Source organism: Moschus berezovskii, chromosome 12 (assembly GCF_049115385.1).
Source record: "Moschus berezovskii isolate FMDL1 chromosome 12, NW_MosBer_1.0, whole genome shotgun sequence".
Taxonomy (NCBI): domain Eukaryota; kingdom Metazoa; phylum Chordata; class Mammalia; order Artiodactyla; family Moschidae; genus Moschus; species Moschus berezovskii.
The window spans coordinates 70,685,619-70,705,929 of record NC_142471.1 but is presented as its reverse complement, the minus strand read 5'-3'; the positions used below and the strand labels follow the sequence as shown (position 1 = coordinate 70,705,929).

At 44.2% G+C, this 20,311-nt stretch overlaps 1 protein-coding gene across 1 annotated transcript in view; it reads right to left on the bottom strand.

Annotated features, from left to right (window-relative positions):
* The window catches only part of CFAP58 (cilia and flagella associated protein 58), a 121,063-nt gene extending 116,771 nt beyond the window's left edge, over window positions 1–4,292 (bottom strand). The window contains exon 1 of the mRNA XM_055424700.2: window positions 4,196–4,292. Coding sequence (XP_055280675.1) covers window positions 4,196–4,204 — 9 coding nt within the window. The 5' untranslated portion in view covers window positions 4,205–4,292. The remainder of the gene's footprint in view (window positions 1–4,195) is intronic.
* Window positions 4,293–20,311: the final 16,019 nt, after the last annotated feature.

Here is a 20,311-nt window from a genome sequence, read left to right as displayed (position 1 = left end):
CATCACTTCATGGCAAATAGATGGAGGAACAATGGAAACAGTGATAGATTTTATTGTTTTGAGCTTCAAAAATCACTGCAGATGGTGACTGCAGCCATGAAATTAAAAGACGCTTGCTCCTTGGATGCTTGCTCCTTGGAAGAAAAGCTATGGCCAACCTAGACAGTAAAACAGAGACATTACTTTGCAACAAAGGTCCATCTAGTCAAAGCTATGGTTTTTCCAGTAGTCATGTATGGATATGAGAGTTGGACTATTATAAAGAAAGCTGAGCATCAAAGAACTGATGCTTTTGAACTGTGGTATTGGAGAAGAGTCTTGAGAGTCCCTTGGACTGCAAGGAGATCAAACCAGTCAGTCCTAAAGGAAATCAGTCTTGAATATTCATTGGAAGGACTGATGCTGAAGCTGAAACTCCAATACTTTGGCCACCTGATGCAAAGAACTGACTCATTGGAAAAGACCCTGATGCTGGGAAAGATTGAAGGTAGGAGGAGAAAGGAATGAGAGAGGGTGAGATGGTTGGATGGCATCACCAACTTGACAGACATGAGTTTGAGCAAGCTCTGGGAGTTGATGACGGATAGGGGAAGCCTGGTATGCTGCAGTCCATGGGGTCACAAAGAGTCGGGCACAATTGAGCAACTGAACTGAACTGAATTGAAATGGTATTAACATCAACACTTGATCACTAGCCTAAAGATTTGTTCACAAGAAAGGTTTTCCCTGTGCACCTGGCACTTAGCACAGGCATGGAAAAATACAAAGGAAAAAAGCTATAAAGAAACTTTTATGAACAAAAGAAATTTGTTTGTACTGTCATTTTAAAATACACTGCAATCCAAAGAAAAGCAAAAATAATCTTTTAGCTGTGACCAATAACCAGTTGGTATCTACACTGTTATAGTATATAATAGTATCTACTTCAGAAGCAGGATTTCAACATGAACTGATCAGAAAAGAGCTGTGATGCTCCTTCATACAACACTGATTTGGGTGTGTACTATTAGCTGAGAGTAGTGGGGAAAAGGGAAAATAAAAAGAGAGCTGCAATGAAAAATGAGGCTGCATGGAAACGAAGACTTCAGTTCAGTTCAGTCGCTCAGTCATGTCCAAGTCTTTGCGACCTCATGAATCACAGCACGCCAGGCCTCCCTGTCCATCACCAACTCCCGGAGTTCACTCAAACTCATGTCCGAGTCGGTGATGCCATCCAGCCATCTCATTCTCTGTCGTCCCCTTCTCCTCCTGCCCTCAATCCCTCCCAGCATCAGAGTCTTTTCCAGTGAGTCAACTCTTCGCATGAGGTGGCCAAAGTATTTGAAAGCAAAAAGTGAAGTTGCTTAGTCGTGTCCGACTCTTTGCGACTCTGTGGACTGTAGCCTACCAGGCTCCTCTGTCCATGGGATTTTCCAGGCAAGGGTACTGGAGTGGGTTGCCATTTCCTTCTCCAGGATATGAAAGCAAAGGTGAGGAAAATTTGACTGAGGTCAAATAAAAAGAAAAAGAGATGAAAAAATGACAGTAGATTATGAAAGGGAAGAGAGACAGGAAAATAATTAGCTTATAGTATTGATATCTGGGGCTTACATAGGGAAAATGAAGAAGAATGAAATAAACCAAGAGGACTAGTGGGGGGAGAAAAGGAAATAAAGGAAAAATTAAAGAACTAGAAGGAACAGGAGGAGGAAATGGGAAGAAAAGAGGTATGAATGAGCGTGGGAACTGAAGGTAAGAATTTTGGCCTTGGATGGTCAACAAACACATGGAAAAATGCTCAACACCACTCAGTATTAGAGAAATGCAAATCTAAACTACAGTGAGGTACTACCTCACACCAGTCTGAATGGCCATCATCAAAAAATCTACAAACAACAAATGCTGGAGAGGATGTGGAGAAAAGGGAACCCTCTCGCACTGTTAGTAGGAATGTAAATTGATAGAGCTACTGTGGAGAACAGTATAGAAATTCCTTTAAAAACTAGGAATAAAACTACCATATGACCCAGCAATCCCATGACTGGGCATATACCCTGGAAAACCATAACTCAAAAAGATCCATGTTCCCCTATGTTCATTGCACCACTATTTACAATAGCTAGGACATGGAAGCAACCTAGATGTCCATCGACAGATGAATAAAGAAGCTGTGGTACATATACACAATGGAATATTACTCCACCACAAAAAGGAGCAAATTTGAATCAGTTGAACTGAGGCAGATGAACATAGAGCCTGTTACACGGAGTAAAGAAAGTCAGAAAGAGAAAAACAAGTATTGCATATTAACGCATAAACATGGAATCTAGAAAAACGGTACTGATGAACCTATTTGCAGGGCAAGAATAGAGACACAGATGTAGGGAATGGACTTGTAGACATAGCAGAGGAAAAGGAGAGGGTGGGACAAATTGAGATAGTATCAATGCCACATATACACTGCTGCTGCTGCTGCTGCTAAGTCGCTTCAGTCGTGTCCGACTCTGTGCAACCCCATAGACGGCAGGCCACCAGGCTCCCCCGTCCCTGGGATTCTCCAGGCAAGAACACTGGAATGGGTTGCCATTTCCATCTCCAATGCATGAAAGTGAAAAGTGAAAGTGAAATCACTCGGTCATGTCCGACTCTTCGAGACCCCATAGACTGCAGCCTACCTGGCTCCTCCATCCATGGGATTTTCCAGGCAAGAGTACTGAAGTGGGGTGCCATTGCCTTCTCCGACATATACACTACCATGTGTAAAATAGCTAGCTAGTGGGAAGTTGCTGTTTAACACAGGGAGCTCAGCCCAGTGCTCTGTGACAATCTGTAGGGGTGGGAGGGAGGGCGGCTCTAGACAGAGGGGATATATGTATACTTATGATTGATTTACATTGTTGTACAACAGAAACCAACACAACACTGTAAAGCAATTATCCTTCAATTAAAAGTAAATTTTTAAAAAAAAATTTTTTTAAAGAAAGACATTTGGCAGGATGGATGAGACTGATGGAGACTAGAGAGGGAAGCAGATGGAGTATGAGAGAGGTTGTATGATAAGGAGAAGAAGATGTTGACTACAGGAAGATGGAATTTGCAAGGCCAGACTGGGTGTGGAGGAGATGGAATGATGAGGGGATATGAAAGAAGGAGTTAGAACAGGGGAATGACGGTAGTGAGGGAAGCTGGGACCAGACCTGGCTTCCTCGGTGTGTGTATTCAGTTGCAGGAGCCTCCTTGCTAAGATGTGCTCCACCCTTAGTTTACTGTTCTGCTCAAACATGTTAATTTTTTTAAACATGAGACTCTGCATTTTCATTTTTCCTTGAACCGCACAAACTCTGTAACAGATCCTGGCTGGGACTGACCATGTGATGAACGAGATTGGGAAGGTCTCTGATGGAGCGATGAAGGATTTGAATTAGGGCCATAATGGATGAGGGCTGTGACTGGCAAGTGAGGACAGGGATCTGAGGTTGTCCAGGTTATAAATGAGGGTGCTAAGGGGCAGGCTGATGGACAGGGGAGGCGGGTGTGCTGCAGTCCATACGGCCATAAAGAGTCTGACAAGACTTAGCTACTGAACAACAACGGACAGGCAAGGGGTCATTAAAGAGTTGCGGAAATAACCTCACATCAGTGAGGCTGAAGTTGGAGTGTGCTACAAAGTGGGGGAGTGAAAGGAGGGCGTAAGATATTAACACAGCGGTCAGTGACAGCACAGGGCAGTGGTGATGGGCTGAAATGAATAATGGGTGATCAGCTGATAGGGAACCTTGGTGTGACGTGGTCAGTAAATAAGGGTGGCACTGGATATTTGTGAAGCCTTCTTCCAGGTCTCCCCATTCAGCAAGACATCAATATTTCTGTGTGTGTCTCTCCTGTGGTTTCACCTTTCGACTCAAAATCTAGGAGTGGGGGCCTGTCATGTGTGAGGGGGGGAACTTATGAAAGTCCTACCGCACTTTGCACCGTGCTAGTTTAACGGGGTCGGGGGTGGGGGGTGTCCACCCAATGGAAGGAGGGGCAAGAAACAATGGACCCAGAGCCAACGGGAACCGGAGTAGGGGAGCGGTAGGGAGTGAGGTTGTGGGTGGGGTAGGATGCTGACTGAGGGACTACTCGGAATCGGTGGATGTGACTCGGGACAGCAGAAGAGAGACGACGGGGAGGGGTCGGAGGAGAGGCGACAGAGAAGGGGGCGCTGACGTCTGACCTCGGCCATCCTGGCGCGCTCTGCGGGGGGCCTCAGACGCAGCGGTGGCGATCGCGGAAACCGGGCCGCAGGCTGAGAAGGGGGGCCGAGACCCGGCGCGCCGCGCGTCCCCCGGTCGCCTGGCAACCGCCTCGCCCGCCGTGGGCGCTAGCGCAGGCTCGAAAGGGGCGGAGCCTCCGAGGCGGGCCCCGGGCTGTGCTCCGCAGAGGCGCCCGTGCATCCTGAATGGGGCGGGACCGGGGCAAGGAGCCGAGGCGTCTCCGAGCGTCTGGGAGGAGTCCCGCGGTGTGCGGAAGCGAGCAACACGCGAGACCAAGGGGACTGGGGGTGAGACCCGGGAGCCGGCAACGGAGAACCAAGGACTGACGCTTGGAAGATGTGGATCAGAGGGTTTGAAAGAAGGAAAGCCCGGCAGTCTCCTTCTGTCACAAAGTGATGGTCACGGGAGCAGGAAATATTCTCGGTTCGCGTCAATTCCAGCCCTTGTGAAGCAAGACATAGGGTGGAGCGGGTGGGGGGAAGAGAACTAAGGTAAAGGAAACACAGAATCTGCCCCCAAAGGCTGTAGTCACTAGTGGCGAGGAAAATAGGGTGCATAGGTCGAGGCACCCTGAAAAAATACGGGGACACGTCCTGAAAACCTGCCTAGTATCTGATTTCTCTCTTCCTCCCTGTCCCTCCTCCTCCACTCCTTTAGACTTCAGGTGCAGGGTTGGAGTAATTAAACTCTTTCATTAAAGACCTCTCTCTTGTTTCCCTTTTTTCTCATTTCCCCCACACCTCAACTTCAGCTTCCATAGGAATTCATGCTACTGTGCTTGGGTATATGGGCTTCCCCGGTGGCTCCCACCTGCAATCCAGGAGACCTAGGAGTCGCTGGTTGGATCCCTGGGTGGGAAAGATCCCCTGGGAAGACCATGGCAACCTACTCCAGTATTTTTGCCTGGAGAATCCCATGGACAGAGGAGCCCGGTGGGCCACAGTCCATAGGGTCACAAAGAGTTCGGACACAACTGAAGCGACTGAGCCCGCACACATGTGCCTGGGTATATATTTTTGAAAAAAAAATGTATAGCATTTTCATTAGTGCATGTTTTTAATCGTAACAGTGGTATTGGACTTTAAGGATCATCCTGTTTTCTAGTTTTCACTCAGCAGTCTTTGCAAGGCTCTGTCCCTGTTTTGCAGGTGTTGTAATCCCAGTTCATTGTTGCTTATTGTGGCACTGCTTTCTGTGTTGGACATCCTTACCTTTTACTGTTAGGAGCCCTAACATCTGAGTAGCCAGGATAGGCCTGAGACCTTGCTTAGGCCTAAGTTTTGATTTCCTGGAGAGAGGGTGGAGGCTAAGTCCACAGAAACTCCTCCCTAAGAAGATCCCGCTGGCGCCAAAATTAAGAAACTCCTCCCTAGAAAAGTCCCGCTGGCGCCAAAAGTCGGGCCAATCAGAGTAAAAAGGGAAATCCCCCAGAAAAACCCCGCGAGCCTATAAACTGGCCAATGAGCTTCCGCGCGTGCATGAACTGGCCAATGAGCTTCTGCCAGCTTGATCTTTTGAACAGAAATAGGTGCTTATGTAACCTGAGACTATAAAAACCGCTGTGACCTGGGCTCGGGGCTCTTGTCCCACTCCACTGCGCTGGAGGAGGCACGAGCCCTAGCTCGAGCTAGAAATAAACCCCATTCTTGCTTTTGCATTGCTGCGAGTGTCTTATTCTACCAGTATTGGGGGACCGGACTCAGGGCATAACATTACGCTCAGCCCCCCAGTGCTGGATACCAAGGCTGGCTCCACCTCTCCAATATCATAAACAATGCAGCTATGGTCATCCTTGTCAGTGGTCTTTTATGGACCTATGAACAAACTCCTCTGAAATATATGCCTAGGAATGAAATTGTTAAAACCAAAGGGGATGCACGAGGCCATCATATTCAGCTTGTCCTGCACAGGCACATCCAGCCAGCCAGCCAGTGGGGGCTGAAAAACAGACCCCATCCTCTTGCCCATGTCATGTGCTCTGCTGGAGGAAGACATGTCCTTTCCTTCCCACCAAAGTTTTGTTCCTTAGTCAAGCCGTGAACCTACAGGCTGTGATTATCCAGAGGGTCCGTCTAGTCAAGGCAATGGTTTTTCCTGTGGTCATGTATGGATGTGAGAGTTGGACTGTGAAGAAGGCTGATCGCCGAAGAATCGATGCTTTTGAACTGTGGTGTTGGAGAAGACTCTTGAGAGTCCCTTGGACTGCAAGGAGATCCAACCAGTCCATTCTGAAGGAGATCAATCCTGGATGTTCATTGGAGGGACTGATGCTAAAGCTGAAACTGCAATACTTTGGCCACCTCATGCGACGAGTTGACTCACTGGAAAAGACTCTGATGCTGGGAAAGGTTGGGGGCGGGAGGAGAAGGGGACGACGGAGAATGAGATGGCTGGATGGCATCACCGACTCTGTGGACATGAGTTTGAGTGTACTCCGGGAGTTGGTGATGGACAGGGAGGCCTGGCGTGCTGTGATTCATGGGGTCGCGGAGAGTCGGACACGACTGAGCAACTGAACTGAACTGAACTGATGCCCTCTTCAAATTCATACTGTGGTGGACAGTATTTTCCAATGGCACAAAGGTGCCTAGTAGCCTGGTGGAAGCCCTGGGTACTTGACTTCACCAGTACTGCTAGATGGCACACCAGAACTGCTGCCCTACGCCACATTCCAGGGTGTCCCCTACTCCCATCCTTACCAGCATGCAGTGGTTTATTTATTCATAAATAGTCATATAGTGTTTACTAAGTGTTAGATACTATTCTCAGGGCCTTACAAATACTGATTCATCTTATTAGCCAGTTTCCTAATTTGTGTCAGTATCATGGAATTCATGTCAGAACATTGTTTTAATTTGCATTTCTCTATGAGTGAAATTGAGCAGTTCTTCGTACATTTATAAACCACTTGGGGTCCCCTTCTGTGAATTGTCTATTTATAGCCTTTGCCTATTTTTCTACTGCTCTTTTTGATTTGCAAGAGGTCTTTGTAACATCTAGACATTAATCTACTTTCAAAGACTGGCCGTGTTGCTTGTGATTTCCTTTGTAGAAGAATAATCTTTAATTTTATAGCCCTTCATCCTCTTTATGCTTTTTAGTATAATTTAATAAGTCCTTCTCAATTCCAAGGTTATAAATATATTCTCTATCATCCTCTTCTATTAGCTTACTAATTTTACTTTTACATGTCTAGTTCAATCCATCTGGAGCCTTTCCCTTCTCCAGGGGATTTTCCCAACCCAGGGATCAAACCCAGGTCTCCTACATTGCAGGAGGATTCTTTACCAACTGAGTCACAAGGAAAACCCAAGAATACTGGAGTGGGTAGCCTATCCCTTCTCCAATGGACGTTCCTGACCCAGGGATCAAACCAGGGTCTCCAGGATTGCAGGTGAATTCTTTACCAGCTGAGCTATCAGGGAAGCACAATTAATTTAATAATTTTCCTTTTACACATTTAGTTCCTTAATCCATCCCTATATGGTGTGAGATAAGGATCCAGTTTTCTTTTTCTCAATGGAGTGAGTCCATTTTTCAACATCTTCCCCAAATACAGATGGGTCTGTTCTGAACTCTGGTTTATTCCTGTGTCAGCACCACAAGGTTTTATTACTATGATTTTGTAGCCAGTAATCATAGTTAAAGGACAGAACACGCCTCCCTGCTCTGTCAAAATTGCATTGGCTATTCATGAATCTTTATTGCCCCATATAAGTTTTCAGGATATTTTTCAAGTTCCTCATGACAAATGTTAATTGGAACTTCATTGAATTTATGAATTAATTTGAGGGAAATTAACATTTGTACAATGATATCTCATCCATGAACAGAAACTGTGTATCTGGTGGACAAATAGAACAAAATATGACTGAGTCATAATGTGCAGGGAAATAGTGAAAGAGGTGGCACATGAAGCTGGAGAAGCAGGTTGAACCAAACTTTAAGCCAAGTTAATAGAAATGAAGTGGAGATGGAGCAGGAACCATGACTTAGGCTGCTCTGTGTTTACAGAAAACTCGATTACAACACTGGGTGGTTATGGGGCCACCATAATCCAGAGAAACTCCATAGTAACACTGTTAAAGGTACACAGCCATAAAGAGAGACCTAGAGGGCCCTGGACACCCGTATCTTGTACTGCTGTCACTTGGAGAGCTATGTGTCTTCCCACTGCCTGGGAATTGCCTATGGGACAGTTTTACAAGCAGATGGCCTGCCAAGGTTGCAGCAGTTCAGTGCAGAAAACACTTTAAGCAACTACTACAGAACCACAGCTCCCAAGGCTGGCCATAGGAGCCACAGAAGTGAGTAAGACAAAGTCACTGCCCTTTGGCTTTGGGGGAAAGAAAGAAAGAAAAATCTACAATTAATTCTAACATGATGTGATGGTGTCATTTACAACAGACTCTATCAACAGCAAGCACTATGAGTGCTCAGGGAATCTAGACACTGATATCTGAGAGTATTATTTATCATGTGGGGACAGAAAGACAGAACACAGACACTCAGGGAACCACTGGAGATGGATAGGAACATGACATCTTTAATTCACAGGAAAGAGATGCAGGAGGACATCAAAAAGGATGGATGAGTGAATGAGAGGATGGGTGGCTTGACAAATTAATTTATGCTGATGAAAAAAAAATGCTCTGTGTCCCAATTTTCCAGATTACAGTCGAAGACTACTCACTACCAGGCTCCCCTTTGTTGCTGTAATTAAAAGGAGCACTAGGTGGCATCGTACTACCAAAAGTCCTCACCTTCTAGAGCCTTTGGGAGAGTCTCTCTCTAGACTGCATCAGCCCCTAATTTAGACAAGAGTATTTCTGTCAATCTCAGTTCTCATTACACCCACTTAATTTGTTTACTGAGCACTGACTATATCCCTTCGCATCATGGAGACTATGAAGGAACCAAGTCTCCCCTCTCTAAAGGAGCAGAAGGGGAAGTAAAACATGCAGTGCCCCCCTCCGCCACACATAAAAATCAGTCCAAGACACGATGCAGTAAGCACTGAAATGAGGACGTCAGGACAGAATATCCGTGTAATCCGGTCCCGTCAGCCATCTGCTACCTTCTCCCACCACTCACTTCTTGCTGCAATGGCTTCTTTCGATCCCTTGTATATGTCATGTTCTTCCCTGCTACCAATATGGAAAAATCGACCTTCCCTCTTCAACCTGGCTGACTCCTATCCATCCTTCCTTCAGATCTAACTAACTTAGAGGGCATTCCTGACCTGCCAACAACACCACTCTACCTTTTCAAGTACCTCTTTTTCTGCTTCTTGGACCATCCCATAATGGTAATTAACTATGGATTCATGGAAATCATTGTTTCATATCTGTCCTTGTTGTTGAACCCAAGTTCATGTCCCCAGTGCACAGTGAGGCCAAATACACTGAAATATCAGAGTCTCCTTATTTAATGGGCAGACCGAGCTCAGAAAGCCAGAAATCCCTGAAGATTTGGGGGGCAGGGGCAGGCTACAAAATGTGTGACTTTTTTTTGATTGGTTGGTGATGAGGTAACAAAGGTGGTATTTCAGGAATCTCAATCATCAACCTTCAGGTTCCAAACTGTCTGGGTTCCTCCTGTTTGTGTTTAGACAGAAGTTACCATAGTCCCCGACCCGGGTGAATGCCCTAGCTCCAACAGAAGAGATCTGAGATACATTATTATGTATACCATTTGAGGAGGAACTAGGGCCCTGCCTTATGGCTGTGATATTGTTCCTCTTTGTTTCTGCATTCCCTCCACTCCCCAATTAGTAACTGTTTGAATCTGCTCTTTGGTACTCGGGGAGGGTCTAGGAGTCTGAAGCCTTTTTCCTACAATTAAGTAATGAGAGATAGGCTTTTGTACCCAGGAGGGTCCTGCTCAGTTTCATCTTTTCTACCAGGCTGCCAAACAACAAGAGAACAAGTATCACTTTCTTTCTTGTTCAGCCTGTCTCTATTGGTAGTATGGGCTAAACTGGATCTCCCTAAAATTCATATGCTGAATCCCTAACCCCCAGTATTTCGGAATGTGACTATATTTGAGAAATATGGTCTTCGAAGAGGTGAATAAGTTAAAATGAGGCCATAGGGTGGGTCTTAATGGCCAAATCTGACTCCTGCTCTTATAAGAAAAGGAAATCTGGGCACACACAGACACACAGATGAAAGATACAGCAAGAAAGCGACAATCTGCAAGCCAAGTGGAGAGGTCATAGGAGAAACCAAACCCTCAGACATCTTGATCTGGGATGTCCAGCCTCTAGAACTGTGAGCAAATGTCTATTGTTTAAGCCACCCAGTCTGTGGTTATTATGGCAGCCCCAGTAAACTAATACAAATGGCCATTATGCCTCTCAGTACATAACTATTAAGTGAATGACTATTGAACGAGTTCTGAAATAAGGAAGACCTGTGAAGGATGGATGGTATTAGTAAGGAAAGGTACATGGTAGATGTGGTTCTTAAACTTGACTGTAAGTGATACATGGAGACATGGAAAAGAGAAAGAATCCCAAGCGTGGAAAATAGCACCGGGCAGATACCAAGGTAAAAATGCAAAAATCATGCTCCAGGAAGGGTGGGGTCCATATCAGGGATTCGTGGACATTAATGTTGATATGAGGGTCTGGGTGAATGTGGAGCCTTTAGAAGACTAGCAGAGACATAGCTATAAACTCAAGGACCAGGGACAGCAAAGGATGCACCCATTTGCTCTGCTAAATAATTCAAATGTATGATCATGACCTGTAATACATATGCAAAGCTCCTTGTTTAAACCTGGATACCGTTGTTATTGAGTCACTCAGTTGTGTCCAACTCTTTGTGACCCCACGGACTGCAGCCCTCCAGGCTCTTCTGTCCTCCATCGTCTCCTGGAGTTTGCTCAAATTCAGTCCATTGTGTTGGTGATACTATCTAACCATCTCATCCTCTGCCACCCCCTTCTCCTTTTGCCTTCAATCTTTCCCAGCATCAGGGTCTTTTCCAGTGAGTCAGCTCTTCTCATCAAGTGGCCAAAGTATTGGAGCTTCAGCTTCAGCATCAGACCTTCCAATGTATATTTAGGGTTGATTTCCTTTAGGATTGACAGGTTTGATCTCCTTACAGCCCAAGGGATTCTCAAGGGTCTTCTCTAGCACTACAATTTGAAAGCATCAATTCTTTGGCACTCAGCCTTCTTTATGGTCCAACTCTCACATCTGTACATGACTACTGGAAACCATAGCTTTGAAACCTGGATATAGCACCTCTTGTTTAGCTTCCTTAGGACTTGCTGTGTGCTGTGACTCAGTAATAAAAACAGCATTTTCTGTACACAGTGCTCACCACTTCAACAGCATTCCATGAGGCTCTGAAGTGAAACTCCAGAAAAGCAGAAAGAAACATGGATATGCGCCTCCACATGGAAATTCCAGCCTGCAATACAAAATGACTGTGTCCTAAAAGAAACCTACTCCTCCAATGGATCAGAGAGCTCCTAGAAGCAATTTGGGGGGGTCTGTGGAACCTAGAATCCCCATCCAAAAATATGTTCCTCCCACTTCCCCGCTCCACCTCTGGCCATAGCTGAAAGGGTCAGGAGTGGAGACTTAACCCATGTGACCGGTTGTCTTTCCTGGGAATTTATAATTAGGACCAAAAGTTGCAAGTCACTCATTGTAGACCGTGGAACTGAGTACATGCCACCCAAGAGGCAGAGAAAGGCAGGCTGCAGACAGGGAAGAATAAATGAACAAGAAGGGGATTCCACGGGCTCAAGAGAGGAAGGAAGAACTGGGGCGGGGGGGGGGGGGGGGGGGAGGCGTGGCTCCCTTGGTTGTTGATGTCTTTTCAGATGCTGGGTGCAGTCCCTGAGGGGGCCCAGCACACCTGCTCTCTCGGCTTCTGCCGGACATTTTGCATCCTCCTAACAAGTTCACCTTATTTGTTTAAGCAGCAAGTTTCCACTATTTATCTTCCCACCCCAACCCCACCAAAAGAAAAAGACAAAAATAGGACCAACACAGGTCCTATCTGCACAGGCACTGTGATGTCGCTGGATTTCATGTCCATGAAATTTAAACACTGCATTTGGGGCCGCAAACAACATGGGAAAAACTGCTCCAGTCATCAGAACTAACACTTTTCCTCCAGGCTTTTAGGAAGATTAAAAGCCCCCGTGTTACAGAAAATTGTTATCATTTATCAGATGACCCCATGCTCACCTTAAATTACAAAACAGAGTCCCAGCTGGCTAGTATTCTCCAAAACTGTTTGGGCCATATTTTATTCCTTTAATCTGCTCCTTTTCCACACTGCTGCAGACCTAAGAGAACATTTGCTGAGCATTTGACATCGATTCCCAAAGGGTCTTCATACAAATGCCTCTCTTGATACCCTAGGAGGCAGCAAAGCTCAGGCAGATTTATTAGGAAGATTGAAAGGTTGGGCACAAGGTGGAAGCAGTGTGCAGTCTCCACTGCCTGGGATCATTTTTACAAGGAGACTATGTCACAACCCAGTCATCTTAACTGCCCCTCTCCCACTGGGTCAAATTCCTTCCTGATGTGACTAGATAGGTAAGCTAGCTCACTCAGGGGGTGCTTCTTGCCCAAGAGGCCAGGCCAAGGTTGCAGTTTGATGTGTTACCTAAAACTAGTGAAGATTTACACAGACCAACCAGCTAACCTAACAGACTTGCTGAAAAAGACTGAATCGATCCACACAATCTATTCCCACTACAAATAAACAAATACACTAAATGAATGAAGAAGTAAATAAGTAAATAAACAGAACTTTTAAAATCACCTTAAGAGAGAGAGCTGTAAGCAAAAAAAAAGAAAAAAAATCAAGGCACAAATCCCTTTGATGATGGGCCAGTGCTCTGGTTTACTTCTATCCCCTGAAAACATCGTATTTGCAAATACATCTAGTCTTTACGTGTGCTGGTGCCTTGTCTAGAATATCTTATGTCTCCTTTGTCCAGTGAGTTTTTTCAAGAGTCAACTCTGTGCCACCTCCCCGAGGAAGTCTTCCCCTGTTTGGCACACCTTCTCTATATTACTAGAAAATCTGAGCATCCCTCTATCAATGCACTGTATTGTAATCATGTGTTTATATCTATGTCTGGAAAGACCAGTCTTTTCTTTAATACATCCATGGTGCTGACCCATAAGAGACATTCAAAACAGAAAGTTTGTTAAAGGAAGGAAAAATGGAAAGAAGGATGGAAGGGAGAGAGCGAGAAAGGAAGGAAGAAGGAAAAATAGAATCAGCTTATAAGCAGCCTGGTAGGCTGCAGTCTGTGGGGTCGCTAAATCGGACACGACTGAGCGACTTCACTTTCACTTTTCACTTTCACACATTGGAGAAGGAAATGGCAACCCACTCCGGTGTTCTTGCCTGGAGAATCCCAGGGTCGGGGGAGCCTGGTGGGCTTCCGTCTATGGGGTCACACAGAGTCGGACACGACTGAAGTAACTTAGCAGCAGCATGCACTCAGGCACACAGCAATCACTCTTGGGAGTGATTAGTAACAGCTAAAAGCTATTGGATCATAAACATTTAAGATTCTAAGGTAATTAAATAAAATAATCTCCAAGTATACACTAGGCCCTCAAATAGAAATATTAAGTATCTCATTTCTCTTCCCATCTTTGATGCAAGTGTCAAAGAACCAAGGCTTTTCTTTTTATCCACAAGTTTCAATGCACAGTAGGCACTCAACAAAAGTTACAATTTGCTTCTCTTAGCAGCAAAGATAAGCATCTGTAAAGTGAAACTCTGCTATCTTAAAGGAATAAATTCTTTCTACCCTGAAGATAGATTGCTTTATTTCCAGTATCTGCTGCCAAATCTACCTAACAGTTTCACTAACGAAAAATGCCTGCTGAGCATCTACTGTGAGCAGGTGTTCTCTGAGGCAGTGCAAGGGAGGCAAAAAACCTCCACACCTCCCCCTCCAATGCTACCAAAGGAACTTGAAACACAGCATAAGCTAAATAGGACAATGCAAACATCCAGGATGGAACAGACCAGCCTAGAATACCATTGTGTTCTAGAATCTAGCACCATAATCTGCAAACTAGGTCTATAAACAACCAGATTAAGAAATATTTTGGCCTTCACCAGGCCACACATTTTCTGTAGCAGCTATTTTCACTCTGCCATAAGCACAGAAGCAGCCACAGACAATACATAAATGAATGGGCTTGGTTGTGATCCAAGAAAACATTATTTATAGAAACAGGTGGCACTCTGGAGTTGGCCTGCCAGCCAGAGTTTGCCAACTCCTGATTTAGCACAATGCCTGGCATATTGTAGGTGCCCACATATTGAATGAACGAATGAGGGAATGAAGATTTTTCTAAGGTAACGGCACGGTGATTTGTCTTAAAGCGTTCATGTACCATCATTAGACATTAACTACAAGGAGAGCAATGAATACCTCCTGACCAGAAATACGCTTGATAGAAATTATCCAACAGTCTTTCCCACTCCAAGTGGTGTGTGTGGATGGAAACTTTAACAAGTAAAACCATTAACAGCTTTCATAACAGAGATGTGAAACAGAAGATCAGTTTAAAGAGGTATTTTTTCCAAACCATGGATCATGACTCTTGAGTAAGTTGTAGCCTGCATTTTTTTTCAAAAAAGGATAAGAGATGCAAGGAGGAAAAGAAGAGGGAATACACCAGAGTCTATTACATGTAGTAAGCATAAGGATTGTTTCTAAGGTAACTGTCTTTCACTTGTAAAGTACTTGTATGTGAGAGTATTCCCATTCTGGGGTAGAATGTATTTTCAAAAAGGTTGGGAAAATGTTCTACTATAATCCCATTCTTGGGGAAATTCAGTGTATTTGTACATTTGAAGGGGATTTACTTCTTCATAGCAAAGTAGTTGAAGGCAAGATTCTGGAGCAAATTTCCTGGTTCAAACCCTGACTCTCACTTGTTAGCTGTGTGATCTTGGATAAGTTAATTAGCTTCTCTGGGCCTCAGTTTCTTCACCTGTGAAATGGGAATGCAAATGATACCTATTATTGTTTAGTTGCTAAGTCATATCTGACTCTTTTGTGACACCATGGACTATAGCCCACCAGGCTTCTCTGTCCTTGGGATTTCCCAGGCAAGGATACTGGAGTGGGTTGCCATTTCCTTCTCTACGGGATCTTCTCAACCCAGGGATCAAACCTGAGTCTCCTGTGTTGCAGGTGGATTCTTTATCTCTGAACCACCAAGGCTTTCCAACAATACCTATTATGGTTATTATGAGAATTAAACAAGTTATCATATGTGAAGTGTTTAGAGCAACATCTAACAGAGTATAAATTTCAGCTATTATTATGTGGCCTTCCTAGGTGGCCCTAGTGGTAAAGAACCTGCCTGCCAATGCAGAAGACATAAGAGACGCAGGTTCGATCCCTGGGTTGGGAAGATCCCCTGGAGGAGGAAAATGGCAGCCTACTCCAGTATTCTTGCCTGGAGAATCCCATGGACTGAAGAGCCTGGAGGGCTACAGTGCATAGTGTCGCAAAGAGCTGGACACAACTGAGGCGACTTAACACATACACACGCATGCTGTCACTAACCAATAATGTGACCTTGAGTACGTGACCTAAATTCTCTTGGTTTCATTTTTGTTGGAAAAAGATCTCCGAAGGCCTTGCTGGCAGCAACATTCCAAGAAGGGATGGGAAGTGGTTTCCCAACACAAACCTTGAGGAAAGCAAATGCAAATCATCTGTCCTGTACAACGACACCTTTGAGGTCTCGGCAAAGCAGCCTGTTATTATCTCTCAAAACTGCATGCACAGGTGAATTCAGGATGGTGAGAGATTGATCAAACCAAGGGAAAAGCTCTTCTTTCCATCCATCAGACCCTGCATGACTAGCATTGGCTTCCTGTTTCTTCCACTGTCGTGTATTTTATTCCATACAGTGGGATAACCATAGCTGAGGGTGAACAGGAAATCTGTCCCCATGCTTGTTTGGCTTTTTTGTTTCCAACATTCCTGACTGTGAAGTATAGTGTGAGGCTGCCCTGCAGTTGTTCTGGGATTGATCACAAGTCACCTTTCACTGTGGAATTTGAAGCCCAGTTTAGCACCAAAGATCATAAAAAAAAAAAAAAAATTCCATTTACTTTCACACACACAAAAGAAGTCCACAGAAAAACAGGTGAAGTTATTACTGATTACTCACAAACAAAATGGTCAGTAATAATGTTCTGTTTAGCCCCATTTGTAATTAAAGAAATGCACAGCAAGACATTGAGATATTTTTTACCTATAAAAGAGGCAAACTAATTAAAGTCAAAAAATAGTCAATGCAGAAGAAGATGCAGGGACACAAACATTCTCATGCTTTTATGAGAGTCTAAATTGGTGAAACTTCTTTGGAGGACAATTTTGCAATAAATAGCAAAACAGTAAATAAGCATAACCTTCGACCAGCCCCGAAACTAGGAAGATATTGAACAAAAGCAGCCTATATACAGACTTCTCCTTTGAGAAAAATAAAGCCCTATTTGTTTAATTTCTTGTCTTAGACACACATAAAATTATAGTCAGGTAATCTATTCCTTGTAACCTAACACATACCTAATTGGCAAATCTAAAAAAGTGGAGGGGGGTGGTGAGAGGGCATTCTCATCTTGCACTAATTTTAACATTTCCCATTAAGCGTAATATTGGCTTTGGAGAAGAATTTCACTCTCTGCTTTTATCATACTACAGAACTGTTTATCTGTATTTGGATGATGAATTTTTTCTAATGGCTTTTCAGATCTTAGTGATGGTCTTTCAGTTTTTTGTTTTTGATCTATTTGTGATGTAATGTTCTTTTGATATGCTATGGAATTCTGTGCTAATATTTTATTTAGAATTTATAAAACAGTATTCACAAGTGAAATTAGTATGTTACTTTTATTTTCCCCTTTTTAATGAATTATTTTCATTGGATTTTTGCTGGATATATTACCATTGCCTTAAAAAAAAATAAAGAATTCTGCCCATTGTGGGTTTTTAAAATATAAATGACTAAAATTTTATTTCTAAATATTATATTTGTACTTTTCCAAATATGCCCTATTTTTTCATAGTGGTATGTTCTATCCTTCTGTCTCTGTAATTATGTTGAACACAACTATTTTCGTCTTTGTCAAGTTGTTCTATGGCCTCAAGTTCTTAAGGAGCTAATTCTCCTGTTTATCACCGATCCAGTCCCTCATGTGGTTAATTTCCTAGTTGGGTTTATAATTTCTTATTATAAACTCATCTCCAATTTTATCTGTCAGAGATCAGGGGGAAAAAATTGTGTTTTGCATTTGCTTCTGACAGGATTGGGGGGATTCATCACTTTGGAATCAGCTTCTATATTCTTTCTGGACTCCAGGGGTCTCTCAACACATGGGTAATATTGGGACCTCACAACGAATCATGGCAAAGGCACGCTAGTGGTTTCAGTCTCTATAGCACATATTTTAAAATTCATCCAGAGGCCCTAGACAAACCACAAACTTCTTTGGTGTGGCCCTGGATGAGTGGGAGACTTTTTTCTCCTAAGATCCTTCCCAGGGTGTCAGCTTTAGGCAGGAGTCTCAAGTCCAGATCTCTGCTTTTCTAGAACCCAAGGTTTGTGTGGGTACCAACCCCAGTCCTTAGCCATTTGTGCTTCCATTCATGTCAAAAAACCCTATTTGCCTTTAAGTTCCTTCTTCCTGTTTCACACCTAGTGATCCCCCTTTCTTTTTTTCAATTGTTGATTTTTGACCCAGCATTTCTGTACTCAACAGAGGTTCCCTGAATTCTTGGCCCCTCACATTACCAGAAGATGAATCTTTGCACATTCCTGTCTTTTTAAAATATTTAGTTTTAAAACTTTTACTTACTTGGCTGTGCCAGGTCTCAGTTGCAGCACGCAGGAATCTTCATTGCGAAATACAGGATCTTTTATTTTTAACCTGTAGGATCTTTTTTTTTTTAACTTGGGCTTTCCTGGTAGCTCAGTGGTAAAGAATTTGCCAGCCAATGCAGGAGACACAGGTTTGATCCCTGGGGTTGAGACGATCCCGTAGAGAAGGAAATGGCAACCCACCCCATTCTTGCCTGGGAAATCCCATGGACTGAGGGGCCTAGCAGCAGTCCATGGGGGTAGCAAAAGAGTTGGACCAATTTAGCAACTAAAAAACAACTCAGGATCTTTAGTTGTGGCATGCAAACTATTAGCTGTGGCATGTGGGATCTAGTTCCCTGAGGAGGGATCCAACCAGGGCCCCCTGCACCGGGAGCTTGGAGTCTTAGCCACTGGACCACCAGGGAAATCCCTGTACTTTTCTGTCTTTTAAAAAACCGTTCTAGAATAAGCACAGGTGCTATGGAAACTACACGAGGGAGGGGAGTGTCTTACCCAGGTGTGGGGGTTCAAGGAAGACTTCCTAGAAAAGAAATCACCTTTTCGGAGACCTTGAGACTAAGCACACATTAGCCATACAAAAAAAAAAAAAATGTATGTGTACATCGGGGATGATAGGTTGGAGGAAAAGGTGGCCTGAAGGTTGCAGACAGAAGATAGAGCCCATGTGAACCTCCAAGGGGGGAAAACAAACCTCATATCACATTCGGAGAAGCACAAGTTCCAAGAACTACAAGAATTTTGGTGTGGAAAATGGAATGAGATATGTGCTTGGTAAGATAAGTATTAAGAGAGGCCAGTTCTTGAACCACTCATGTGCCTAGATAGGAAAGTGGACTTAATGCCGAAAACAGAGTAGTGCTGGAGGTGACCATGAGGTCGCGGAGAGTGAAATCAACAGCTCTGAAAGAGAAACAAATGTAATAGATGTCTTGCCCCATCAGTAAATATAAGCCACCTTTAGAAAACACTGAAACAACTTTGCATATAGGACAATCCCAGAGGGCATTCAAGCACTATTCTTGGCATTCTACTGGTGGCTCAGATGGTAAAGTGTGTGCCTACAATGCGGGAGGCCTGGGTTCAATTCCTGGGTCGGGAAGATCTCCTGGAGAAGGAAATGGCAACCCACTCCTGTATTCTTGCTTGGAAAATCCCATGGATGGAGGAGCCTGGTGGGCTACAGAACAGGGGGTCACAAAGAGTTGGACACGACTGAGCGACTTCATGTTCACCGTACATAATATAACCCTGATTTCTACCCCAAGGATTACAAGGCAGGGTAGTGGTGCTCAGTCCAGGGTCCCCACCTCCCAGGAATCCCCCCCCCCCTTACTTGGGGGATGGGTGGGTGAGGTATTCACTGGCAGACATTTTCAAAATCACCACCCTTTCAGGAAGGTTTCCACAGATCACCCCATTGCTCACCTCTCCCCAACAGCCCTCCAAAACTCTACCATAACTGTCTCTGATAGACGGAAAGAACTGTGAGCAGCAGCAGAAGCTTGAAAACAAGAGTAACCTGGGCCAAGGGCCAGGGGGTCTATTTTTAGAACTTGTTCTCATTGCCTGTTTATCTTTCAGACTCAGCCTAATGTCTTCCAGGCGACTGTGAAAGCTATTTGGCTGGCTTGCGGAGGAGAGGAAGAAGGTGATCTAAAACCAAACAGCAGTGGCAATGGTGATAATCATTCAGAAAGTGTGTTCTCATAATTTCCCCCAATGTACCCTCGGTGGCGTTTAATTCCTGCAAAGCCACTTACCTAGGATTTATTCAAGCCCTTCCCAGCCACTTCTAATGGCTGTGGAATTTGGGCAAGTCACAAAGTGAAAACAATAGGTTATGGATTTCATAACCCATCAAGTCTGACCAGGATACTTACAGTCCGTCCTGGCCTCAGTTCCTCCTTCTAAAATAGTGGTCTAACATCCCAACTGTAAACACGCTTTGGATACTAAAGCGCCCTCTACAGATGAAAGTATTTAGTAACGATGCTCCTTTGTGCCTAGTTACTCGGGAAAAGGCAAAGATGCATTCAATTATCATAGAATTTGGTGAGCTATTTTAATCCACTTAGAAGTCGAAAAGAAGGACCGGCGTTGTGTCTCGACTTATATTTTCCTCCAAAGGACAAAATAAGTGGCCCCTGGAATCCTACCACTTGTAAAACGCGCC